The sequence below is a fragment of the Myotis yumanensis genome, unplaced genomic scaffold (assembly GCF_028538775.1).
Source record: "Myotis yumanensis isolate MYYU_CA2020_CCGP unplaced genomic scaffold, mMyoYum1.0.hap1 SCAF_5, whole genome shotgun sequence".
Classification (NCBI taxonomy): Eukaryota; Metazoa; Chordata; class Mammalia; order Chiroptera; family Vespertilionidae; genus Myotis; species Myotis yumanensis.
This window is the reverse complement of record NW_027223756.1, coordinates 91,504,443-91,532,006: the sequence shown is the minus strand read 5'-3', so window position 1 is coordinate 91,532,006 and position 27,564 is coordinate 91,504,443. Positions and strand designations below refer to the sequence as shown.

At 45.9% G+C, this 27,564-nt stretch overlaps 1 protein-coding gene across 8 annotated transcripts in view; it reads right to left on the bottom strand.

Moving 5' to 3' along the window:
• Positions 1-27,564, bottom strand: part of GATAD2A (GATA zinc finger domain containing 2A) — a 109,537-nt gene that overhangs the window by 40,119 nt on the left and 41,854 nt on the right. For 6 of the 8 annotated variants that reach the window (XM_070416520.1, XM_070416519.1, XM_070416524.1 and 3 more), the window contains one exon: positions 21,806-21,893. The exons of the other annotated variants lie outside the window; for them this stretch is intronic. In XM_070416520.1, the coding sequence (XP_070272621.1) occupies positions 21,806-21,820 (15 nt within the window). In that variant the 5' untranslated portion in view covers positions 21,821-21,893. Of the gene's footprint in view, positions 1-21,805; positions 21,894-27,564 lie in introns of those variants that run through there. 8 annotated transcript variants of the gene reach the window in all.

The window sequence follows — 27,564 nt, the reverse complement described above, 5'->3', positions numbered from 1 at the left end:
CCGAGGAAATTCTGCCCAAGGAAGAAGTTCCCATTCTGGCCTGGTGCCCAACTGGGGATGAAGGGTATCCCAGGTAGACAAGGAGAACATATTCCTACTGCATATCACTGTGTCCCCTAATCCTGCTCTCAGAGCACCCATGCTTCTCCATTCTATCTTTGCTCCAGCCCAGAGGGGCTCCCCATAGCATAAGTCCCGAGATCTTACCTATGAAGCTCATATAAACCCCAGAACCTGTGTAAAATCGTTCCTCCAATCTGCCCACAGATAAGGGGGCAGGCAACAAGATCGCTGTGTGCCAGGTGACCAGACTGGTGTGGTGGTGCCAAGTGGCCTCACTTCATCATCACTGGTGTAAAACAAACAGATCATGAGGTGCCAGAGCAGAGCCTCACACCCACAGGGCTACTCCCGCCAGCCCCGGTAGGGCCCAGGAACCCATCAGCTCATGCTGTGTCAGGGCAACTCATTCTGCAGCCCAGGGGCTGAAATGCTGCCAACACAGACCAAGAACCAAGGGCCTGGCCTGTGCCTCTGGCAGGCCACTCTGGAGAGACATGCTGAAACCCTCCCCCACCACAGGAAGGACAACCACAGCTGGAGGGAGCAGGGCCTGCAGTGGGGGATGATGCCTCCTACACAGCCAGGAAGTTGCCGTAGGGCCCGATGGGGCTTGCTATGGCCAATCCCTGGCCCCTGGCCTGACTCCTGGGCAGGGCAGGGCAGGGCAGGTGCTGGTAAGTAGTTGCTGCTCCTCTCAAGGGGAAAGGACAGTGCCCCAGCACGTCAGGGCTGGCGGCCATAGCCCTGCAGGCGCAGACCCAGGGATGGTGACAAAGTTTCAGGAAGAAACCCTCCTTGTGGAATGAAGCATGACTGCAGATTTCTGCAAAAAGCAGTGAGGAGGTACATTAGAATACTTTCTAAAGAGGAGGTGAAGAGGCTGGATTGCCCAGCTGGCAAATTCTAATCAGCTTCAGAATTCCTGGAGAGTGAGGAAAGGAAAATAAAGGGGCAGCAAGGACCGCAGAAGTTTCACCACAGGCCCATTCATTCAGGAAATGCGGGGCCCACAAAGAACACCGGCCTTGGTGGGATTCTGTGCTGGCTGCTGCCAGAAGGGCAGATCCAGACAACAGCATGCCCAATATGCAGATGAGGCCACCAGGGCTCAAGGCTGCCTGAGGCATAGACTGCTTGCTACATAGGGAATGGCTGGAAACTAGGTGGCCTCAACTCCTCCTCCTCACACTCCAGACACAACCCTACTCTGGTAAGTCCTGTCCTGGGCCAGCGGGAGGTGGCAGGACACAGCCCAGGTTTGCCTGGGCAGGTTTCAGCCACACTAGAGGCTACAAAGGCATAGCACAAACTGAACCCAGGATGATGGGGCCACTAAGTACGGGGCAGAATGCTGACATAGGGATTTGGGTCAAATGCAAATTTCAACTGCCTCTACCAAAAGCTGCTTTATTTTAGTAAAATCCCACCATCCAACTGGTCTGAGAACCTCAGGAGGAAAACCTGTTTTAAAACAACTCCAAAGGGTGGCAGAAACCAGAATTTTTAAACAGGACGTGGGAGACCAACAGAAAATAAATGGCATAGGTCGGGCACACAGGCCAGTAAGAAAAAAAGTAAATAGACATAAGCCATAGAGCTATAACTCTGAAGCATTATCATTAATACTATCTGGACTATTTATACTACTGTTACTAACATACCAGCAAGATTACTAGAGTCATACTCTTGTTTCACACACCAGGAAAGCAAGGCTTAGTAATATGTGCTTGGGAGAAGTGACAGAGCTAATGAGCTATAAAGTGGACTTGGGGTGATTTTCCCAGAGCCCAGAGAAGGGAGTTTGCATGAGGAGCTGGGGGAAAGAGGGTGCTGAGTGTGGACTGATCTCAGGGGGAGCACAGGGAGATATAATTTGTTCTAAAGGATCATCTGGCTGATTTGGGGACAGATTGGGGGCTTCTGTATCTTGTGGCCCAGGACAGGAAGAGGACGGAGTGGTAGGGAGATGACCAAATGCTGGACTGTACTTTAGAGCAGAGGTTGCCAACGGGTGGTCCGCGAGGTCCGAAAAGTTGGCAACTGCTGCTTTAGAGGATAAGAACATCACAACATGCCAACAGCTGCACATGAGGCAAGAGAGGTTTGCTCTGTTTTGTTGGGTTTTGCCTGAGAAACTGGAAAGAAGAAATTTGTTTTCTGAAATAGGGAAGGAGCAGTTCTGGGAAAAGAAGGTTAGGAGTGGAGGTACTTTGGACATGCTGAGCATGAGCTGTCTACCAGACCCACACAAGCTGAGGAGCATCTGCTGACAGGTGAAGGCCTGCACATGGGGCAATTACTGTCCTCAGGGTAGTGTAGGGCACCCTTCCTGTCAGGAAGGGCCTGTGAAGCAATGGACACTAGGTTTGGATGATGGGATCCAGACGCTAACTTTACCAGCCACTGGCCAAGCTCTAGTCTCAACACACAGCACAGGTGGGTTTCTGCGCCCTAGCAGTCTTGGGATTGGGGCTGTGCCACCTCTCTCTGCATGGCCTCCCTAATCTCCTGCTTAGACCCAGGACCCCCACTCACCCCCCCAAGTCAACAGCCTGAGGAAGCTTCCAAAGCTATGTGGGTCTGCACACCCTCCACAGGCTCCCCAAGTTCTTGAGAGTCGAACACAGGCACTGGGGAGGGGTCAGGGGAGAATAGCTAAACTGCACTTTGGTCTTCCCTTCCAGAACAGGCCCTACTCTGCTCCAGGTCTGAACCACTTCCTGACACCTATCTCTGAGTGACACAGCAGAGATGCAGCGGTTGTGTTCTGGAAGGAACTCACACCAAAAAGTCAGCTCTCGAGTTTTAAACTATGTCAAGGCCTGATAAAGCTGAGTGCAGGAATGTAATTTAACTTGGGAATCACAAAGATATCGGCAGCTAGTCTGCTCCACTGGCTACAGCAGAGAAGAGGCAGAATCTCAGGGAGCAACTTGGTGGTGGGGGGGGGGGGGGGACGGGGGACTTGTCACTCTGAGTCTCGGTTTCCCCATCTGTACCTCACAGGCATGCTATGTGAAAAGACACAGTGACTTTAGAAATAACTTGAATGAAAAAATCAAGTTGCACAATAGTACAATACTATTCACACGGTTTAAAAGTACTTACAAGCTGCAGAAAAATAATATTGAAAATTTATTAAAATTGAAACTGAAAGAAATGAGGCTAAATCCACAGCACTCATTTCTTAAGAGTGAATTAAGAAACTTTCACTTTCTGTATTAAATCATAGTCTCTTAACAGTGTCTCTGTATCAGTCTTGTATTAAAAGAAAACAAAGATAAAAAGGAAAGCTAGATCAAATAACACTGTCACCTTCGAGGATGAGAATTGAAAGGACACAACTGTCAGTGGGGTGCAGCAAGGGGAGAAGGCCGTGCAGGGAGGGAGGTGCTGTCCTCCATGGCTCTTGGCCAGGAGGGCGCCTATGATACAGGGAAGACACTTGGCTGGCTCCTGCATTGGGTGGAACCAAGAACACAAGAGGAACACAGAACCAAAGTGGGCTGAAAGGGGACGCTGCTGCTATTGACACTTGTTATTGGCGAATGTCTACACAGCTTAAAAGTCCACCTTCTCTGTCAGTTATTACAATGACTCCCAAACTCAAAGCAGTAAACCCAATCCTCTCAGTTTATCCGCATAGCACACCTTCTACCTGGGCCACTAGCTGTCCCAAGGGGCCACCAGGACACACTGTCATTGTGGGCTCACTCTGACAGAGACCATGTTCCATACAGTCCCTCATCAGGACTGTCTATGGAAACAACCTCCACCCAACTCAATGGCTTCATCTCTCCTCATGCTAAACTCTTCCATGGCAGAAACTTCTTTTTGCCATTAATCTTCATTTTCAGTGTGGAGCAAACAGTATTTGTTTAGTATGTGTTATTTTAGTTAAACTACATTTCTGTAAATTAGTGTCATAAAGTATATGGTTCCTGGGTTGCCCTATGGGGCAAAACAAAGCAAACAAATTGTGTGCTTTCATTAAGAACACCTGCATTCTGACTGTAAGGCAAGTATACTGAGATGGAGACCCACAGACTAAGGCTGAGGTAGGAACAGGAATGTGGGGAGATGGTCCAGATAGGGGAACAGCATGGGCCAAGCTGTTGAACAGAGAGGGCGGCTCTTACTGAAGCAGCCACAGCAAGTCCTATGCTAAAGGTTTGCTCAAAAGGAGAACTAAATCTTACTACTCACTGAATGAAGATGGGATCTTAACCCTTAGTGGTCTGAAAACTTAAGATACTCCATAAATACGGCATTTTCTTTCGTTTACATCATCAGGAAGGTCACAGGCCCAGATACCTGGCTAGGAGCTTCCTGAGCCTTCAAAAACACAGACTAAGAAAATGTTGGGGAGACTCTCCCTGGAGGAGGAGCACACCCACACACTCTGGAGGTGACAGCTGTTACTTACCCAGAGCCTCTGAGTGTTGACAACGGGATGCAGAGGCCACCCCACAAGGTGGGGAAATCCAAGTCTAGATGGGCTAAGGATCTGGGCCTGGAACCCAGTTCTGCACTCCTATTTCTACCTGGCATTCTCACAAGCTGCCCACTGTGACCCATTCCACTATATCGTGTAAAGGCCTTTTGTTAACTATGTTTAAATAGTTTGATTTCATCTGGAGTGACAATCACATGGAGGGACTAAAATAATGCACATGCCAGTGAGGAGGATGGAACAGCTATCCTGAAATGCCTGCAAGGGCAGCCATGCCTGAGAGAATTAAGATTTGCCCTCCATGGGAAGGTCTGAGCCCTCCAAGCCCATAATCAGATATTATTACCACCCACCAGGGTAACAGGCAGCAGGATGTCAGCATCAATGTTCCTGGTCCCTACTCCTAGAAAAGTACTGGCCACACAGTAGATGCACAGCAAACATCTGATGAACAAATGAATGTTTTACAGAGAGAGCTCGGAAAGCAGGGTGCCTGGACCAGACACTTTACATAATCCTCACAACCTTCTGCAAGGTGCTATTATCAGTCACTGTTTTACAGTGGGGAAACTGAGGCAGGTGGAGGTCACACAGCAAGTGGGTGGGACAGTGCTGGGTACTAAAGGCCATGCTCCTCCAGGCAGTGTCCATAGAAACATCCCATTGACCACCAGTCAGACTCAATGTTTCCAAAGGACACTGGGACCTCCTTGCAAGGGGAGTGGGCTTCACCTCTCACCATAAATATTAAGTGATTACAGCCTTAGAGTGTCATAAGTGAGACCATACCTTTTGCTGTTTGCTTTTAAAGTACAGTAAGTTCTGCTGGAGCACAACAGATGCATTTTAAACCGTAACGTGTTGCAAAATAATGCAAAAGAAACATAGGCCTTATGGGAACAATGGGGTTAGGTACACAGCAATCCAAATCACCATCAGTCACATAAAAAAAGACAAGAACCTGATTTTTAAATGGCAGCATGTTAAAACAGCCAAGAAATACACAAATGCTACCTGAAGCCTGATGCCTCCCCTGGGGAAGACCTGAGTGTGCTATGGCAGCGGTGGGTGGGGTTGGGGGCTGCAGTTTCTGAATTACTGTGACAAGCTGGCAGGAGGCTACCTGACTCCAGACAGAAGAAGAGTGTGACCGAGGGGGGTTGGTGCATCTGAGGTGTATACATTTTGATTCTGTGTACCAGCAGATACTCTTTTGACTGGGAACAATATTCTGGATTCATCTGGTACAGGAGTCAGCAACCTTTTTCTTAAAGGGACACAGTAAATATTTTCAGTTCTTTGGGCCATTCCGTCTCTGTCCCAATTATTCAGTTCTGACAGTATGTCCTCAAATGGGCATAGCTGTGTCCTACACAAACTTTATTTATCAAAACAGGCCACCGGCTAATTTAGCATTTCTCCTAGACAAAATCACACATAACCAAATACAACATGTGTGCTATGTTTCAACGGTGCCATAATATATCAATAGTGTTAAATAAATCTGCTTTTCCAAAACAAGCATTATAGCAGAACTACAGAGAAAAATATGTTTCAAAACAAGGACTTGAAGATGTAAATTCAATCTGAGCCCATGACTCATGGTTAACCCTTTTGACAAATCAGAAGAAATCTGGTTTCAAAAAGTACCTAGTGTACACTGCTCACTGGAGGGTCAGCCTGTTTCACTACCTGTCAATTTTATACCATCCTAAAAGCCCTACACACTCTCAAGATAAATAGGTCCCTTGCAGAAGGAAATTACAAGCTAAAAACTCAATTACTGCAGCACATGAAACTTTAACCCAGTTAAAGAAAGAAGCAGTTCCTTACCACACATGCCAGAGCTCTAAGGAGAAGCACAGGGACTGAGAAGAGAACCTGATGGGTGAAGTGCCCAGTGGGGGAGGGCAGGAGAAACCTCACTGAGAGAAATTAAAGCAGGTATGGAAAGTGTGAATCAAGCATACTGGGCCAAGTCACTAAAGATCCTGCAAAGCCCCACTTCTCCTGGTAACTTGAGGGCTGGGGAGAAAGGGGTCATTTGTGCTAGGGAAACGCTGAGACGGGTGCTTTACCTGGTGTGAAAGGGATAACCATATAGGAGGATGCAGGTCCACACCAAATTGCCCTAACTACACCATTCCAGGGCAGCAAGGCAGCACCATCATAGCCCTGCACCCCTTTGTCCTATCCCACAGATTGACAGAGATCTCTAAACAATCACAATTTGCACCCAGTGCATTCTGCCTGTGGCTGAAGCTCCACAGCCCTTGAGGACTGCCTGGGGCTCAGCCTCAGCCTGGTCAGCACCTCGGTCTTACAATTCTGCCAAACCCTTACGTTAACAATAGATCTGACTGGTGAGCACATCACTTCACCCCCAACCTAGTGATGTCCTGTCGGTCTTACTGAGGCTCCTTGAACCTAGGGACTTGATACAGATTTTCTGCCTCTTAAAAGAAGCCAATGCAACCCACTAAGTGGACAGCCACTTTACAAAAATGAGACATGTGACAAAGAAATTCTCTTGTCCTGATGAAGGACCTCAGCTGCTCTTCTAAAAAGGCTTCTCATGAGGTGGGCAATATCATGGTCAGCTCCAACACCCATGGTCCTAGGGCTCCAGGTTCTGAGGAGGCGAAGGCCAGTGAGCAGAGAGGAAAAGGTACAAGAAACATGGCACGCAAACTTGGAAGCAACTGATCCCACTCAGTGGACACCTACTGGCATAGGACAAACACAGGAAATTGGGTCATTGACAGACACCTCCCTATTCCCCAAAGGTACAGCATACCAGGCTAGGTCAGTGGTCGGCAAACTGCGGCTCGCGAGCCACATGCGGCTCTTTGGCCCCTTGAATGTGGCTCTTCCACAAAATACCACGTGCGGGCGCGCATGTACAGTGAGATTGAAACTTCATGGGCCATGCGCAGAAGTCGATATTTTGTGGAAGAGCCACACTCAAGGGGCCAAAGAGCCGCATGTGGCTCGCAAGCCGCAGTTTGCCGACCACTGGGCTAGGTGAACACCAAGCAATCATGCACAACACACACAAATAGACACACTTGTGTACCCACTCATGCATGCTACAGATACATGCACCAACACACGCATGCACAGCATTCACACATTCAGTTTTCATCCCATTCTCTCACTTCTGAATCTTGCCCAATTAGCTCAGAAAAGAACTTTTTTTTTTAATTTTTAAAAAAATTTATTGATTTTAGAGAGAGGAAGGGAGAAGGAGGGGGAAGAGAGAGAGAAAGAAACATCAATTTGTTGTTCCACTTATTTATGCATTCATTGGTTGTTTTTTACTAACTGGAGTTCGACCAGCAACCTTGGCACATCAACAACCTTGGCGCATCAGGACACTCTAACCAACTGAGCTACCTGGCCACAGCAAAAAGGTCTTTCTTATCTGTTCAATTCTGAACAAAGAATAGCAGTTCTTATGGGTGACTAGTGTCCAACTAGCTCCATATCCACCTGTCTCAATAAGGAGGAAAACTAATAAGTATGAACATGAGATTAGACCAGAGGCCAGGATCACCAACTTCTAAAGCACTAGAAGGAGCCCAGAGCCCTGCAGGGTCTGGCATGGATCCCTGTGCACCTCCATCACTTTAACCCACAAATAATTTTGCACCTGGCTGGAGCAGCAGAGGTTTTGAAATCACTCGCACTGCAACCACACTCATTTCTACGACTCTTCACTCACACACAAGGTAATTTAAGCTTCCAGAGAAGGCAAAGAAGTTTTGCTGTTGTTTATCTGAGTGATGGGTGAACCCAGAAGGGAACTTCTGCAGCACAAGATGCCTGTTATTTAGGGTCTGGGACACCCCATTTCCAAGTTCATGGCCCACCTGGCCCAGCAGGATAAGAACACCAGTGGGCTTCTGAAAAATACTGATCCTTTGCCCAATGGTGACCTCCAAGGAGCCAGTGACCTTAGGGCATCTCCTCTGTGGACAGCTAGAGGAGCAGCTCAGGGTCCCTGCCTTCATGGGAGCAGAGACCCAGTAAGGGCTGTGAGATATGTGTGCCAATCACCATTTTATTACAACACGAGAAAATGAGTCCACCTTCTGGTTTAGAGGAGGAAGAGAAGAATAGAATCTGAATTTGTAGAGAGAAAAGAGGGAAGAAATGGTAGCAGAAAAGGTCAAGTGGCAGAAATATACTGGCACATGAAAACCCATCTCCGAGAAAATGAAACCAAATAAAAGGATCCTTGAACAAAAAGTTTTAACAACTGTTTTTTAAATGGAATAAGGTTGCTTGGAAGGATAAAACACCCCTGTTATAGAGAAGCCACAAGCCACCTGTATTCATTGTGAGAGGCTAATAGTGATGACCAGTTCTCCCATGGGCTTTCCTGGGCTCCGGGTGCCCTTATGAATTAAGAAGTCCAGGGACTGGGGAGGGAGTGGGGTCCTGACTGGCCATAAGTTTGTGAGTGAAGAGAACTGGAACCTTTCACTGGGTCCTGAAGGACAGAGGAGGAGAGCACTGAGAGCTGTGAGATGACACAGAGCACACTCCAAAAAGACTCATGTATGCACACAACTTAAATGAAGTGCCTCCAGTCACTCTATCAAATAAGTCCTTCTGAAAACTGGTGTGCTACTCAGGGCACCTCTCTGCCCCCAGCCCCACAGGTGCTCTCTACTAAATCCTTCCAGGAAGCAAGACCACTTTCAAGTGTGGTACTCAGCTCGGAAGCAGGAGTCAAAAAGGAAGGTTAAATAAATTCAGGAGCAGCTCAGCCTCCTCCCTCAAAGATGCACTTCTAACATCCCAGTTGTGCCCAAACATTGCACACCATCTGAAATGCCGATGAGCCATCTAAAATAATAAAAGTGTAATATGCTAATTAGACTGGATGAAGCCCGGGTCCCAGAGGGAAGCCTGGGTCCTGGGTGTCAGAGGGAAGCCGGTGCTAGCAGCTGGGGAAAGGAAGGCCTACTTTTGAACAAATTTTGTGCATCGGGCCTCTAGTCCTATATAATAAAATCCTAATACGCAAATTGACCAAACAGGGGAACAACCGGTCGCTATGGAGTGCACTGACCACCAGGGGGAAGACACTCAATGCAGGAGTTGCTCCCAGGTGGTCAGTGCGCTCCCACAGGGGGAGCGCTGCTCAGCCAGAAGCCCTGAGCCAGGCTCACAGCTGGTGAACACAGGGGCGGTGGCGGCAGCACTAAGGATCCCTTGGCAGACATCCCCCGAAGGGTCCCAGACTGCAAGAGGGCACAGGCCAGGATGAGGGACCCTCCCTCCACCCCAGGGCACGAACGTCGTGCACTGGGCCTCTAGTCAAACATAAGCCCATCACCACGGGGTTGGGGGTTGAGGGAAGTCATACCCAAGGTACAGTCAGACCAAGACATCCATTTTATCCTGGTCACCTTCAGTCCTAGGTTCAAGAAACACCCAGCAATGCAGGTCATTAAGACTGAAGAAAGGTATAAAAAAAAAAAAAAAAAAAGAGAGAGACACCACCTCCGGCATTCACATTTACAAATAAACACACTTTATAATCTGATTTTTTTTAAGGTGGAAGACTTGTAAATAATGCCCTGAATTAATGCTTTTTAAAAATCCATTTAACAAAATTAACCTGGAGAGCAATTTAACATATTCAAGTAGTGACCATCAACATTTTCAGAGGAGATTGTCTGTTTTGAGGGGGAGATAACATGGAACAACACTGACTGATCAATGAGGCAGCTGATCAATGATTCTCTCTCAACATCACTGATGTTTCTCTCTCTTCCTTCCTCCCTGAAATCAATAAAAATATATTTTTTTAAAAAGAGAAATAGGAAAAACCTCTTCAGATTCTTCAATGCAAATCCCATATAGACTGCACAGTGGAGGAAACACCAGGAGCATCGCACCCCAATAGTGTGTGGGAACAAAACCAGTTTCAAGACAAGTAATCTCCAGGAAACCTGAAGTCACACCTTGGTGAGGCTCATGCCATAGTAACCACCAGTCCTGGGATGGTGTACCTGGCTGCCCAAATTCACCCTGGGACAGCCCAACCTCCCTCCCTGGAGTCATGAGGGGAAAAAACTGGAGAAAGAGTAGCTCTTCCTGGGGTAGGGTACAGGGGTATGCTTTTATCTTCTTCGCAGGGCACAATGACTACACAAGCCACGTGGATCCCACACAGCTCCATCTGCAGTGTAGCCCAATACATTGGCCTCTGAGTGCCCTTCCCAGTGACATGAGACAAAAGCCTGTCTTCATCTCCAAGTTGTGGCATTCAGTAAAAGAAAGCACACTTATACTGATCACATCTTAAGAGGGGGAGAGACTGCTAGCAAGTGTCTTTAAAATTGTCACTAGCTCTCCCCAGGCTCACACTGGAGATAAGGACTTAGCTATAGTGTTTGTCATCTCAGAGGTGCTCAGTAAGCACCCAATGCCACCCACTTGGGGCCACTTCCAGGTGGCCATCTGAGCTTCCGACCCCAGCTGGGCTGTGGCCAAATCCTTACTCTGTATCCCCAGAGGGAGAAACAGATGCTGCTGGAGCAGCAGACAACACAGAAAAAAATGTGTCACCTGTAAAGGGGAACCTGAGTAATATTAAATGTCCATAGGGAAATGGTGACCAGGAATTATCCTCCTGCAGAATGTCACTGTGAGAGCTAGCTGGCGGAATTTCCCACCCATGGGAAAAGACCAGCACTCTGTCCCCTCCCAGCTGCTTCCTGGGCTATGAGCCTTGCAGCCCACAAAGGGTTACACCTGCCATTTCCACAACATTGCAATGTGCCATCGGTGTCACATCACAAAATGGGAGGCTCTAACCCTTTCAGGGCAGACTCCCTCAGGGCCCCGTGGAGATGCAGCCCTAGCCACCAGCTCCATTGAGGCCTGTGGCTGGACATGGCAAAGAGGTTTTGCACAGAAAATTCCAAGAAGAGCCATAAAGGCCTTCTCCATTCCAAGGAGGAGACATGACTGTAAAGTGAGGGAACAAGTACACATCTATTGTCATTTTCATCAGGAAGCCCAGCAATATTGTAACTCGACTGCCCAGAGGCCTTGCCTGGGCTTCTTTTGTCAAACTCCCCCTCCACACACGTCCTTTTTTGGTGTCAGGGCTCTCAGCTGCCCCAGGAGAATTGGAGCCAGTAGGGAAAGCTACTTTTAGGACTAAAGCAAGTTTTTGGTCTCAATGAAGCCCATGGGCCTAAGAAACAGTTCTCACAGCACTTTCTGCACTGTAAGAGCTGGAACAGAAACCCCACCTCTTCTCTCTAAGTGGAAATCTTCCCATTAGGCAGGGGTTGTGCTGGTTTTGGACACCTATACCAACATCCAGGAAATTGCCAAGCTCAGCTAGAGGGTATATCCCATTAGTGGTCCTTTTGTAAAACATGCTACTAAAAGTAAAAGGTCCCAACTCAGCATCAAGATCCTATTGGCCTCTCTCCCACCATACCATTCCCCCTCCATCCTCAACCCCATTCTCTCAGCTCTGGCCACACTTACATCCTGGCTGCTCCTCTGACAGCCAAGTTCACTCCAACCCCAGGGCCTTTGCACACTTCCTGTTTCCTCTACCTGGAAGGGTCCTCCCCCAAGTCTCTGTACAAACTTTCTTTCTCAGGTCTCAGCTGAGACAACAAAATGAGATGAATCTCCCCTCCACACATGCCCCTTGATGGGTCTCTACCCCTTTTCCCACTACTTGACATTTTATTTACTCATCTGTTTCTGTGTCCCCCATCCCCAACAAGAACCTCTTTGTTCAGTGCTACCATCTCAGGGCCCACAAGAGAATGGTGCTCAATACATATTTGTTAAAAAGATGGGGCGGGGGGGAGGAGGGGGGAGGCAGATGAGAAAAGGTACTTCCAGAACTCCCAGCTATGGCCCTCCCATTCCTAGTTAAATAAGCCAAAATGTCTTCATACCCATAGAAAAAATGATAAAAAACAAAACCCTACTTCACACCACATATTATAATTAACCCAAAATAGACTAAGACTTAAATATGAAATGCTAAACCTAGTATAAAACTCTTAGAAGAAAATACTAAAGTGTAAATCATGACCTTGAATTTGGCAACAGATTCTTAAATATGACATCAAAAGCACAATATTTACAAAAGAAAAAAGTTAAATTGGATTTCATCAAAATTCAAATACTTGGTGCAACAAGAAAGTGAAAAAACAACTCTCAGAATAAGAGGAAATATGTACAAACCATATATCTGATAAGAGTTTAGTGCAGCGGTTCTCAACCTGTGGGTCACGACCCCTTCGGGGGTCGAACGACCCTTTCACAGGGGTCACCTAAGACTATCGGAAAACACATATATAATTACATATTGTTTTTGTGATTAATCACTATGCTTTAATTATGTTCAATTTGTAACAATGATATTGGGGGTCACCACAACATGAGGAACTGTATTAAAGGGTCGCGGCATTAGGAAGGTTGAGAACCACTGGTCTAGTGCCAGGGACCATGGCCTGGTGGCTCAGCTGGTTGGAGCATCGCCCCCGTACACCAAAAGGTTTCAGGTTTGATCCCTGGTCAGGGCACATAGGAGAGGCAACCAATCGATATCTCTCAAAAGTCAATAAAAACATATCCTCAGGTGAGGATTTAAAAAAATCAAGAATAGTCTAGTATCAGAAATATATAAAAAACTCTTACAACTCAACAATAAAGAGAACCCAATTCAAAAATGGGCAAAGGACATATATAGATATTTCTCCAATGATACACAAATAGCCAATAAGCACATAGGTAAGATGTTCAACATCACTAATCATCAGGGAAATGCAAATCAAACCACAATGAGATACCACCTCACACCTACTAGGAAGGCTATAAGAAAAAAATAATTGTTAATCCTCATTCAAGCATATTTTTCCATTGATTTTAGATAGAGTGGATGGGAAGGGGGGAATAGAGGGAGGGAGGAAGGAAGGAAGGGAGGGGGAGACCCAGTTACATGCACGTGACTGGGAATCGAACCCTAAACCCTTCAGTGCATGGGGCAATGCTCCAAACACTGAGCACACTGACCAGTGCAAGAAAAAATTTAACTGAAAAATAAGTATTGGTGAGGATATAGATAAATTGGAACCCTTATAGATTGCTGGAGGGAATATAAAATGGTGTAATGAGCACTAGCCACTTGGCTCAGTGGCTAGAGCATCGGCCCAAGGAGTGAAGCATCCCGGGATCAATTCCAGTCAAGGGCCCATACCTTGGTTGCAGGCTCGATCCCCAGCCCTGTTTGGAGCATGCAGAAGGCAACCAATCAATGTCTCTCTCTCACATTGATGTTTCTGTCTCTCCCCCTCCCTTCTACTCTAAAAAAAGCAATGGGAAAATATCCTTGGGTGAAGATTAACAACAACAAAATGGTGTAATGATATGGAAAAGTCTGGCAGTTCCTCAAAAAGTTAAATACAGAATTACCACATGACCCAGAAATTCCAGCTAGGTATTTAGTCAAGGGATGTGAAAACAGGTATTCAAAGAAAAACTTGTACATGAATGTTAAAAGCAGCACTATTCACAGTAGCCAATAAGTAAAAATGACCCTACTGTTCATCAACAAATAAATACATAAACAAAATGTGATCCAGCCACACAATGGAATATTATTTAGCCATAAAAAGGAATGAAGTTCTGTTTCATGTCACAACATGAATGATGAAAACATGCTAAATGAGAAAAGCCAGACACAAAAGGCCACATAGTATATGTGAAATGCCCAGGCAAATCCATAGAAACAGAAAGTAGATTAGAGGTTGCTAGGGCTCTGGGAAGTACAGAGGTGGGGAGGGAGGGGGAAGTAAAAAGTGACTACTAACAGGATATAGGTTTCTTTTGGGGGTGATGAAAATGTTCTGGAATTAGAGGTGATGGTTGCACAATGTTGTGAATGTATTAAGATGCCAATAAATTCACACTTTAAAATGTTTGAAAGAGTGAATTTTATGTTATGTGAATTTTACCTTCATATTTTTAAAAAGGCAGGATTAAAAAAAAAAAAAACAGCCCGGCTAGTGTGGCTCAGTGGTTGAGCATCAACCTATGAACCAAGAGGTCTCAGTTTGATTCCCGGTCAGGGCACATGCCCGGATTGTGGACTCGATCCCCAGTGTGAGGCATGCAGGAAGCAGCCGATCAATGATTCTCTCTCATCATGATGTTTCTTTCTCTCTCCCTCTCCTTTCCTCTCTAAAGGCAATTAAAAAATTTGTTTGTTTATTTATTTATTTATTGTTGTTAATGTTCACCCTAGGATATTTTTCCATTGAATTTTTAGGGAGAGTGAAAGAGAGAGAGAGAGAAAGACAGAGAGAAACACATCAACTGATTGCCTCCTGCAAGAGCCCAGGCCAGGGAGGAGCCTGCAATCAAGGTACAGGCCCTTGACCAGAATCAAACCCAGGACCCTTTGGTCTGCAGGCCGACGCTCTATCCACTGAGCCAAACTGGCTAGGGCAAAAATACATTTAAAAAAAAAGAGAGAGAGAACCATCTCCCAGAAAAGGAGCCATTGCCTTGGAGTGTGAACATGTAGGGCACACAATATACTGACAGAGAGCCAATGTGGAGAGAGGATCACAGGCAGAGCTCTATTCAAGTAAAGCCCATCACAGGCTTCACTGTGAGTGTGCCATCCATTTCAACCTCACAGGTATTTCACCCATTCGTTCTTCCAAACATGGGCTTACTTTCTACCAGGGACCAGGGCTAATTGGGTCCCATGGTCACCCTTGGGGATTTCCAACAAAAAGCCTCCCACCGAGAGTAGCACAGGCCCAGGAAGCCTTAGGAGAACACACACAAAGCTGGGGGTAGACAGTGGACACAGAGCAGGTGGACGATGCAGGGTGAGGTCCCTCCCACAATGGGAGGTACAGTGATCTCTGGATGGCACAGGCTCAAGCTTGTAAAGCACTCTTTTTTCATAAGACAAAGTCATGTTGAAAACCAGCTAACCACCTACTTTATCCATTCTAATGGCTACAGTTGCTATGGATGGCCAACAATGCAGAAGTGAGACTGGTCGCTAATCAAGACTATATTAACTTAGGTCTGAAAACAACAGTATATGGCAGTGGTTCTCAACCTGTGGGTTGCGACCCCTTTGGGGGTTGAACGATCCTTTCACAGGGGTCGCCTAAGACCATCGGAAAACACATATATAATTACATATTGTTTTTGTGATTAACCACTATGCTTTAATTATGTTCAATTTGTAAAAATGAAATTGGGGGTCACTACAACATGAGGAACTGTATTAAAGGATCGCAGCATTAGGAAGGTTGAGAACCACTGGTATATGGGCTATCACAGAATCAAAGTACCAAAGTGAAAAAGTACAGATGATAATAAGAAGCGCTCCAAGGCGAGGGGAGGCGGGGAGCAGGAGAAAGGCTCATGGAACAGAAGGTACCACCAGGCACAAAATGATGCCTGGTTCATCTTCACATGCCTCAGCTTCCTTAACTGTGAAATGGGAACAGAACCTGCCTACTTTATCACTAATGTTCTCCAAGGGCTCCACAAACGGGAGCTGTGAGTGTTATTACAGAAAATATGAACACTATATTGGGAAGTTGTCCCACCTGACAGGCCACTGGCTACAGCTCCTCACAGCAATTCCAGAATCTCTGCTGAAGGTTTTCTACTTGAATTTAAACTAACCACAAGTGGCCATCATCCGCACTTCGTAAATGGCTGTTTTCCCTGCTCTGGGTGATGTGCGTCATAATGCTCCCTGAGGGAATACCTGGATCAAGCCTGTTTTGTAAACTTTGATTATAGAAAATTGCAAACATATCCACAGAAGTAAAGAAAGCAGCATGATTAACTGCATCCAACACCTATGGTCTTTAGGTGGCCAACCTTGGTCTCCCACACCCCACTAGCTTCTGTGAAGCAAATCCTACCCAACGTGCATTTACAAATGACAGGTCAGTATTCATCATCATCCCACAATCATGATCTTCAAAATTTAACAAGCATTTCTTCATCTATCACAGTCACACTGCTTGAAATCTATAGGCTCCCCACCACACTCTTTTCCTTTCAATCATACATTGAAGAAATTAGGTCATTTATCCTGTTTCCCACAGATAGGTTTTGCTGGTGGTATCCCTGTGGTATAAAACACATCCAATTTCTCAAAAACCAGGTTTTGAGGCCTAACTAAGCAAGTATGCCCTCCTTGGGGGATGGCCAGTGAGGATGCTCGCTGTTGGGACCCACCATTTCATTAGGTGTCTGAAAACTTATAATTCATAATTCCATCAATTAGCCAGAATATATCAATAGCTGTGTTGTCCATCAGCCAGATGAGGTCATTTAATTAAATTTAAATTAAATTAAATTAAATTAAAAGGTGACTTCCTCAAACTATTCCAGGTATGGATTCAGAGCATACCAGAAAGTTCTGTGGGGCAGCACTGAGCTGTGAGGGAAAGTTGCCCTCACCCACTATTTCACATATAAGAGGTAGATATGCTTGCTTCTTTTCCTCTACCAGTTTTCAAAATGAGCCGATTCCCTACTGGCAAAGTGTCTTCCTTTCCTTTGCGTGCCAACATAAACATAGATTTTTTTTTTTACCCCTTTGGTGCAGCAATTCAGGGACTCCTTGTTCTCTCTCCTGCTCACCTGCCCACCCTTGACCATGGGAGGCCCTGTGGGTTCTTCTGGCACAACCCCAGGACTGTCTGATGCAACAGGGATATTCCAATGCAGATTCAGAATTAAACCATTTTAACCTAAATGCTTTGATTTTATATTTACACTTTTATTTCATGCTGAAATTTTTGGTTCTTAAAGACATTAGTGACTTATTTTCTTCTATAACATATAATACTAAGACTATTGGTATTATTAACCTGAAACCAAAAATATGATTTCTAAAAACAGTTAAAGATTTTTAAAATTTTTCATTTTGCCTTTATGCTGTACCTCACTAAAATATTTACAAACTATTGTATTTAAAAGTCATGTAAATACATGCATCTAGATTCATTTATTTCATTTTCCATTGGTTTTTAAGGATTGCCACATGCCCTTTGACATACTTTTATAACTAGGGCCCCAGTGCACGAATTCGTGCACCTTGAAAGGAACTGTGGGCCACGAGGCTGCAGTAGGCCCAGGGGCAGGTCTCGGCCCATCCTCCGTGCCCCCGCCTGGCCCCTTCCATCATGGCCCTGGTCCCATCTGCTGGCAGCCCCTCTCTGCTGCTGCCGCTCCCACAGCTAACAGTGCTGGCCCAGCTCAAACCTGCTGAAAGTGCGGAGCAATTGGGGCCGGTGCCAGCAGCAGGTGCAAGTGGCGGCTGCTGCCCTGATCACCCCTCAGGAGCAGCGGGAGGTAGAGAAGTCCTCAGGGGTGATCAGGGCCAGCAGCCGCCGCTGATGGTAATGAGTGATCGGGACTGGCACTGGGCACCGGCAGTGGGTGCAAGCGGTGGCTCCAGCACCAGCAGCAGGTGCGAGCGCCGGGCAGGACTGCGGTGCGGTGCACGGGAGCAAAGAATTTTCAGTAACCACCAGAGGCTCGGCCCCCATGACAGCGACCGGTGCCCACCTTGGTCTGGCACCCCCGCTCACCTGCTCCACCATCCCAACTCAGCCAACACCCACCATGTTCCACACATGCCCTCTGGTGGTCAGTGCACATCATAGCGACCAGTTGTTCTGCCGTTTGGTCTATTTGCATATTAGCCTTTTATTATATAGGATAATGTAAAAGACACACCCAGTGCTACACAGAAAAAAACCCAGGTAAGTCTCCAGTAACCCTGTCCCCTCTTATTCCTCCTCAGAGGAATGTGGTTCACTTATCCTATATAATAAAAGCCTAATATGCTAAGTGTCCGGTCATCCAGTCGTCCGCTCAACCAATCAAAGTGTAATATGCTAATGATATGCTAAGGCCGCTCAACTGCTCCCTATGGCGTGCACTGACCACCAGCGGGCAGACGCTCCAACTGGTAGGTTAGCTTGCTGCTAGGGTTCGGCTGATTGGGACTGAGCAAGGCGGGCCAGACACACCCTAGAGCCCTTCCTCATCCCTCCCTGGCCCCGATCGTGCACCAGTGGGGTCCCTCGGCCTGGCCTGCGCCCTCTCACAATTCAAGACCCCTTGGGGGATGTCGGAGAGCCGATTTCAGCCCAATCCTGCAGCCAGGCAGAGGGACCCCACTGGTGCATGAATTCGTGCACCAAGCCTCTAGTACAGTGGTTCTCAGCCTTCCTAATGCCGTGACCCTTTAATACAGTTCCTCATGTTGTGGTGACCCCAACCATAAAATTATTTTCGTTGCTACTTCATAACTGCAATTTTGCTACTGTTATGAATCGTAATGTAAGTATCTGTTATGCAGGATGTATTTTCATTGTTACAAATTGAACATAATTAAAGCATAGTGATTAATCACAAAAACAATATGTAATTATATATGTGTTTTCCGATGGTCTTAGGCAACCCCTGTGAAAGGGTCGTTCGACCCCCAAAGGGGTCATGACCCACAGGTTGAGAACCGCTGCTCTAGTAGGTTATACTTCCATTTTTTAAAAATTAAATATAAGCAAATACATATACATCCATATCCCCCCCACCTTTCCTTGGATAAAAGTGAACACACTACATCTCTTTATCCTTTACCTTGTTCTTTTTTCCAGTTGTCACTTCACTCTTAATATTCCATCACCATGACATGTAGATCTCATCCTTCATTCACCGAGGGGCTAGGGTCCACCCTATCAGTCCCCAGCCCCAACTGACAAACACCTAAATCATTTCCAGTTTTGTTACTTCAGAATGTTTTAATGAATAACCCTATCACAATCCTTTTTTTAAAATATATTTTTATTGATTTCAGAGAGAAAGGGAGAGGGGAGAGAGACAGAAACATCAATGATGAGAGAGAATCACTGACTGACTGCCTCCTGCATGCCCCAGCACTGGGGATCAAGCCCACAACCCGGGCATGTGCCCTGAACGGGAATCGAACCATGACCTCCTAGTTCATAGATAGATGCTCAACTACTGAGCCATGCCAGCTGGGCCACAATCCTTCTTTTTAACAGTGTATCTTTGGGATAAATTTATAGAGGTAGAATTGCTGGAGCAAAGGGTAAGCAATTCCCACTCAGAGGAGTTATAACCCCCCACCGCCCCCAAGAAATGTATGGTGGAGTCTGATTCCCACCAACAGAACGGAGTCCACCTCTGTGGGAAAAGGTCAGAAATGTTGTTTTGATGAAGCTCCAACAACCATTGTTAGTATCAGAGAAACTAAGTATTTTCCATACCTTGGTTGGTTAAGGGCCATCTGCATTACTCTTTCTGTGAACTGTCTGTATTTCTATAAGTCACACCCATTTTTGATCCTGAACACCCAGCACAAATTGCATACACAAATGTTCTTTATTTTTTTTAATCCTCACCCAAGGATATTTTTCTATTGATTTTTAAAGATAGTGGAAGAGAGAGGGAAAGACAGAAAAATATCAATGTGAGAGAAACTTATCGATTGGTTGCCTTCTGCACTCACCCCGACCAGGGCCCGGGCCGGGAAGGAACCTGCAACAGAGGTACATGCCCTTGACTGGAATCAAACCCAGGACCCTTCAGTCTGCAGGCCGATGCTCTATCCACTAAGCCAAATCGGCCAGTCACAAATCGCCAAAAGGTGCAAACAGCCCAAATTCATCCCAGATGAACATAGGTAAACAAAATGTGATCCATCTCTGCAATGATATATCACACAGCCATAAAAATGGATGAGGTGAGATTCATGCTACAAAGAGGATGAACCTCAAAAACATTACACAGAGTAAGAGAAATCAAACACACAAGGTCATATGTTATGATTTTGTTGATATGAAATCTACATCACAGGCAAATCCATAGACACAGCAAGTAGATTAGTGGTTGCCAGGTTAGTGGCTGCGAGAGGGGAATGGAGAGTGACTGCTAATGTGGATGGGGTTTCTTTCAGTGGTTTGGAATCAGAGAGAGGTAATGGTTGCACCACTCCTGAATATACACCCCAAAAATTAAAAATCACTGAAATATATACTATAATTGGTGAGTTGTGTGGTATGAACATTATATTTCAATTTAAAAAATTCTTTTTAAACACCAGTAAAATTTGGTTTTGTTAGAATACTCTGGGCCTTGCCTAGGTAGCTCAGTTGGTTAGAGCATTGTCCCAATACACCAAGGTTGTAGGTTCCATTCCCAGTCAGGGCACATAAAAGAATCAACCAATGAATGCATAAATAAATGGAACAACAAATCAATGTTTCTCTCTCTCTCCACCCCCATTCCTTCCTCTCTTTCTCTAAAAGCAATTTTAAATTAAAAAAAAAGAAAAGAATATTCTGTAAATGTTTTCCTAACACAAGTACTTGACCATGCCCATGTTTTCTTGCTATAGGTAGATAAGAGCTGAAACCTAACAAAACTGACCCCTATACCCTCGTCAAATACCACACTCAGCCCAGCAGGCAATCTGAGCAGCTGTGATGCAGGTTAGGACATGTACTCCTTGATAAGTCACCTGCCAGCTGGACTAGGAGGAAGCAGTTGACTGACCCAGGAGGTCTCCACACTGCCTCCAAGTCCTATGATAACTCTGGGTTCTTTATTCTTCTCCAGATAGGCAGCATTAGGTCAAAACGTTGCTGGCCAGGCCCTGATAGCAACAGACAAAATCCCACCTGGATGGAGGGATCTGCCTGCTGGGTCTTGAGAGTCCTTGACACAGCCTGCACTTGACAGCTCTAAGCAGTGGGGGCGTGGCTCAGTTTCCCCACAGACACGAAGCAAGATAAGGGCAACCAGCTCCAAGCACCAGTACAAGGCCCTGCACTGCTGACAATGGTTAAGGGAAAATTCTACCAGTTTTGGTCAGCATTGGGAAATCACAGAAATGGCCAGAAGGCCAAGGACACCTGGCCAGGATTATCCTTGGCCTCTGATCCTCACAGAGGATCGGCTCATCCTATTTAGGCCAGAGCTTTTCAAATGAGTGATCCCTGAGACATGAGAGGAGAGCAAATGGAGGCCAGCAGGGTCTGGGTAGCCCCGTGGAGATAGTCTTATCACACAATCCTGTAGAGAGGACTTGACTCCTTCCATTTCCTCTAAGAGGTGGCCATCAGTTTCTGAAGCAGCACTCAGTTTCAAATGTTCAAAGACCTGAATGAGTCAGAGCCTTCATTACACAGATACCAGAACCCAAGCACTCACCTGGCTTCTGGGCATGGGACTCTGGTCCTACCAGCTGGCCATGGCAGTAGCTATGTAAAAGGCAACTTGCATCAACGTGCTTACCAACCTAAAGTGAAGGACAGAGAAAGAAACCTGAGTTTTCAAGGAAAGTTTCTAGAACATTCTGGCAGTTTTAAATGCCTCCAACCCGTGATTACATAGGGAAATTTTAGATTTCAACCATAGGTCTATCTCAGCCATCTTCCACAGAGGGGCAGCTGAGGAAATAAATTTCTATCAGTCTCTCACCTATAAACACTAGCATGGCAGATGCTGTCTTCAACAACATGATAGAGATGAGACTGTACACAGCCAAACACCAATGTGCCAAACACCCAGAAAATGGTTCAAGGTTTGACTATAACAGTAATGACATTAACAGTAATACCCAGCATTTAATAGGTGTTTAACAGTAGTTCCAGGTACTGTGTCAAAAATCTCAGTATTTCTATGAATTCCCAGGACAACTTTAGGGGCAGATTACAGAATCATACCCATTTACAGAAAAAGAATCTGATGTGCCCAATACTCAGGAATTTGGTCACCTAGGTCTCCCTCTCCAGGTGCATATTCCCTGGCACAGACCACAGAGAAACTACCCATTGTTCCAGCAGTACAAGGTTTGCTCTCAAGAAGTTGAGAGTGCAATGTGTCTGGGGCCAAGCACACTTCACCTCCCAAATGAAGGTGGCTTCACCTTTGAGGGACAACTCACAGTTTTACCCCAGGAATCATCTCCAGAGATAATACTGCCCAGGGAAGAAGGTGCTGCCTGTTTTACAGACAGGAAAACTAAGTTTAAAAAATATTCGGGAACTTTCCTGAGATCACAGAGACAGTAGACATCCAGGGCTTTAGGCGCATAGGCTAAAACACAGTGAACCAGCCAAATCCTGGACTCCTGGGCAGTGCTGTCAGTTTTACCTTGCTGAGTGTTATCATTCTTTGTGCCCAAAGAATGTTTGCTCTGATATGAAACCTTTATTTTTAAACTGAGATCACAGCAATTCACAGCTCATGGACGGTGAGAAACACTCCCACAGGAGAACTTGTAAAATAAGCAAGTATCAGTGATATTTGGGCACCAAGGAGCACACAGTGTTCTCCTCAGCGAGGTCTAGGGCAGGAAACACAGTGGATACAGTTAATCCTAGTTCTTTCATATACCCAAGCAGTGGCCCCTCTCTGCTATGGAGGGTGAAGCTTCAGAAATAGGGGCCCATGGGCTTTCCAGGCACCTGCTCTCTTCAGGATCAAGGTCAGTCAATACACAAAAGTCAACAGTACTGCCTGGCCAGTGTTGCTTAGTGGTTGAGAATCGACCTATGAAGCAGCAGGTCATGGTTCGATTCTGGTCAGGCAAGTGCCCGGGTTGCAGGCTCAATCCTCAGTTGATCAAAGATTCTCTCTCATCATTGATGTTTCTATCTCTCTCTCCCTCTCCCTTTCTCTTTGAAATCAATAAAAATTAAAAGTTAACGGTATTTCTACATAATGGCAACCAATAAACGGAAAGCATTTTTAAAAATCCATTTACAAGAGCATAAATGTGAGTTAAGGATAAATTCGATTTTTTAAAATGTGCAAGACCTACAAACTGAAAACTATAACAATACATCCTTGAGAAAAATAAAAGAAAAACTAAATAAATAGGTCTTGTCCATGGGTCAGAGGTATCAATTCTCCCTCCCAAATTGGACCACAGATTCAACGCTGTCCCAATAAAAAATTCCTATCATGCTTTTTTGTAGAAAAAACAAGCTGATTCTAAAATTTATATGAAAATGCCAAGGACCTGGAATAGTGAAAACAACACTGAAAAGGAGGAACAAATTTGAAGGGCTTACCCTACCATAAAGCTACAATAAACAAGTCTGTAATATGGACATAAAGACAAACATGTAGATGGGTGACCAGAATATACCCATGCCCATGTGGATAACTGATTTTCAACAAAGATCCAAGTATTCTATTCTATGAGACCATAAGACACTGAACAACATTTCCTGGAGGGTTAACTGGCAAGAAGGTAGGTCATTTTTTTTTCTTTTTTTAATTGATTTTTTTAGGGGGTGGGGGGCAGGCAGAGAGAGAGAAACATTAATGTGAGCGTGAAACATGAATCGGCTGTCTCCTGTACACCCCCCATCAGGGATTGAGCCTGCAACCTGGCATGTGTCCTGACCAGGAATTGAACCAGCAACCTTTTGGTGCATGGGACAGTGCTCAACCTACTGGGCCACACTGGCCAAGGTGAGGAAGGTTATCTTAACAATCTGTTATTACAACACACACATTGCATCATGGGTAGAGTGCAATATGCAAGAAGTTTTAAGGTCACCATGCTCCACCATGGCTTTCCCCATCTTAGCTCATGGCACATCCACAGTCTACTAGCTGCTCAGATTAAAATGTGGAATTGCCGTCTTAATCTGAATATCCCACTATCCAGTCCATCTGGAAATCCTGTTGATTCTGTCATCAAACATACCTGGGGTCCAACCAGTTCTCACACCTCCACTGGCCACACCATCCTCTCTGCTATGATGGAGGCCAGAAAACTAGGCCCCCTGCTTTCAATCCTCAGCTTGAAACCCTTTGAAGGTCCTGCATTCACTTAGAATGAAGCTTGAGTTCAGACAGTATGGCTCAGTGGTTGAGCATCAACTCACACACCAAGAGGTCACAGGCTCGATTCCCATTCCCGGCACATGCCAGGATTCGAGCTCAATCCCCAGTAGGGGGGCGTGTAGGAGGCAGCCAACTGATGTTCTCTCTCATTGATGTTTCTATCTTTCTCTCCCTTCCTCACTCTCTAAAAATCAATTTTAAAAGGTGGTTTTTTTTAATAATAAAAGAATGAAGCTCGAGTCTCTCCTATATTTTGAGGCCTACCCACTGACCAGTTGTTTATCCTGCTCCATCCTTGCTGGCTCCCTGGCCATGACTCCAATACACCAGGCACCCTCCCACCTGGGGGTCTTTTTATGTTTTAAATAAAATCCCAGACACTTTATCATTTTAACAATTAATTCTTCAATTTGCAACCCAAATTAAAAAGGACCTTTGAAAATATAACTACCATGGCCCAGCTGGTGTGGCCCAGTGGTTGAGCATCGATCTATGAACCAGGAGGTCACGGTTCAATTCCCAGTCAGGGCAGTTGCCCAGATTGCAGGCTCCATCCCCAGTGAGGGGCCTGCAGGAGGCAGCCGATCAATTATTCTTTCTCATTATTGATGTATCTCTCTCTCTCTCTCCCTCTCCCTTCCCTTCTGAAATATATGAAATGCCATATAAAAATTCCTCAATGTCAACAAATGCCTAGTCCATATTCACAAAACTTCTCAGAAATGCCTGTATACAGCCTGTTCTAACAATAGTTGCCAGAGCATTTGTATTAGCTGTTCCCTCTGTCTTGATCACTTCCCCCCTCCCAATGGCTGACCCCAAGTTGATACTCAAATGTTTCCCCCTCAAAGGCCCACCTGCTGCTCTCCCACAGGCCTGGCCTCTCTGCAAGCTCCACACAGGCAGCTATTGTGTTTATGGACTTTCTTACCCAACAAAAACATAAATGCCACAAGGAAAGGGATGTCTGATACCTGTTTTATTCCAAGCACCTAGGACAGTGTCAGAAACACATACCAGGTGCCTGATATATATTTATGGAATGAATGAACAGGGATGGTTTAACATTGAAGGAACCAATCTGAGGAGCAGAAGCTCTCAGATACAATTAGTGTGAAAGTTGAAAAGGAGCTGAAACCAAGCAGAGACCACTTAGCACCATGAGATTTGGGAGCATTTCTCTAAAACAAAATATAATCGCTTTTCGCTGATACAACATTTAAACTGTTTTGCCATCTACCCACACTAGATGGGTTTAGAGAGCTTTCAGTTTTTATTTCCAACCCATACATTTAAAACAGTATCAAGTAACCCTTAAGTACATAATTACCAACTCATAAGAGGCTCTTCAGTTCCCTTGATAAATCATTATGGTTTGGCTTTGACCCTGCACCTGGGTACTCCACTTACACACACACACACGCCCCACTCTGAGACAACCCCCCAACACAATGATTTCCCAGTTTGAGAGAGATCACACTTGGTGAGATGGCAGCCATGGTGATTTACATGAAATCAAGTCACTGCTTTGGGCAACAGAAGTCCTTCATAACCATTTCATCCCCTGGAGCTCAAGCAAGTAAAGTCAGCTCCCTTTTGACTTGAGGGGAGGAGCCCCAGCCAGACACTGGCTGCTGCTGGCTAGGGAGCTCCAGTTCCAAGGAGACGCTCAGGTTGCAGCACCCGTGGCCAGCCCAGTGCAGGGACTGGTCTCTGGGGGCCATGGGCACCTGACTGGGAAGCCTGGGCTCTCCAAGGCAGCCACAGAGGGCCCATCATCCCTACCAGAGGCCCAGCCCTTATGAAAGCTGCACACTTCTGGTATCCTGCACTAACCAAACACTTGTGCTATCCTAAAATTCTTTAACTATCTACAACCAAGTATTTACCACCACCCTGGCTCAAATCCAGTCTTGGGAACATGACATTAGACAAAAAAACTCTGAGGTGAAACCCAACAATATATTCCACCTTCTCCCATCTATAGGTCCACAAAGTCCGCTTTTTCCATGCAATCCAAGTGCTTCTGAAAGACAAGGGTTACCTAGACCCTCTCTGTCAACAGTCTTAGCAACAAATGCACTGCCAAACTATTAGGAAGGGAACTCCCTGGCCAGCCCTATCAGAAAGGAAGAAACTAAAGCAGAGCAATTGTGCAGCATGTCAAGATTCACTTGAGCCGACAATTCAGTTTTCTCATCTGGGATCAGCAAACTACTGTCTGGGCCTGATGTGGTAAACGGGTTTCCTGGGACACAACCATGCCCACCCAAATGTGCACTACCTACAGCTGCTGCTCCTGCAACAGTGGTTCTCAACCTGTGGTTTGCGACCCCTTTGGCGGTCAAACAACCCTTTCAGAGGGGTCGCCTAAGACCATCCTGCATATCAGATATTTACATTACAATTCATAACAGTAGCAACATTACAGTTATGAAGTAGCAACGAAAAAAATTTTATGGTTGGGTCACAACATGAGGAACTGTATTTAAAGGGCCAGAAGGTTGAGAACCACTGTCCTACAAAGTAGAGCTAAATAGGAGCAACAGAGACAGTACAACCCCAAAAGCCAAAAATATTGACTTCCTGCAGTCCTGACAGGCTGTGCCAAGTATTAAAGGAACAGAGGTGACCCAGCCACAGTGGCATGCCTGAAACAAAAAGGACAGAGGCATAAGAAGGAAGTGCGCTGGCTCCATGTTGGCCCCAGAGGACAAAGCAGTACCTGCTCTCCTCCTGGGATGGAGACTTATTAACCTGCAGAGCAGAAGAGAGCATGACTTGGCACACTAAATGCGAAGAACCAGTCCCATGAGGGCCACGGAGCCAACAGCAAGGCCACACAAGCCCATCCTTGGCAACAGAGTTGGCCTGTCTTCACTGTCAAGCCGAGGTGTCCACTGAGGTAACAGCCAGTATGTGCTTTCCAGGGCCCTGGTTTGCCCCTGCCTGTCCTCCCTCAGCCACAGTAACCACAATCTCACTGAGAGAGAGATGGTCCATTCCCTGCACTGCGCCAATGAGGCCATTCCTAAAGTCCCTTAAAAACCCCAATGCTAGCAACATCTCACCATGGATGTTAAGGCTCTGCATGCTTTAGGCCCAGA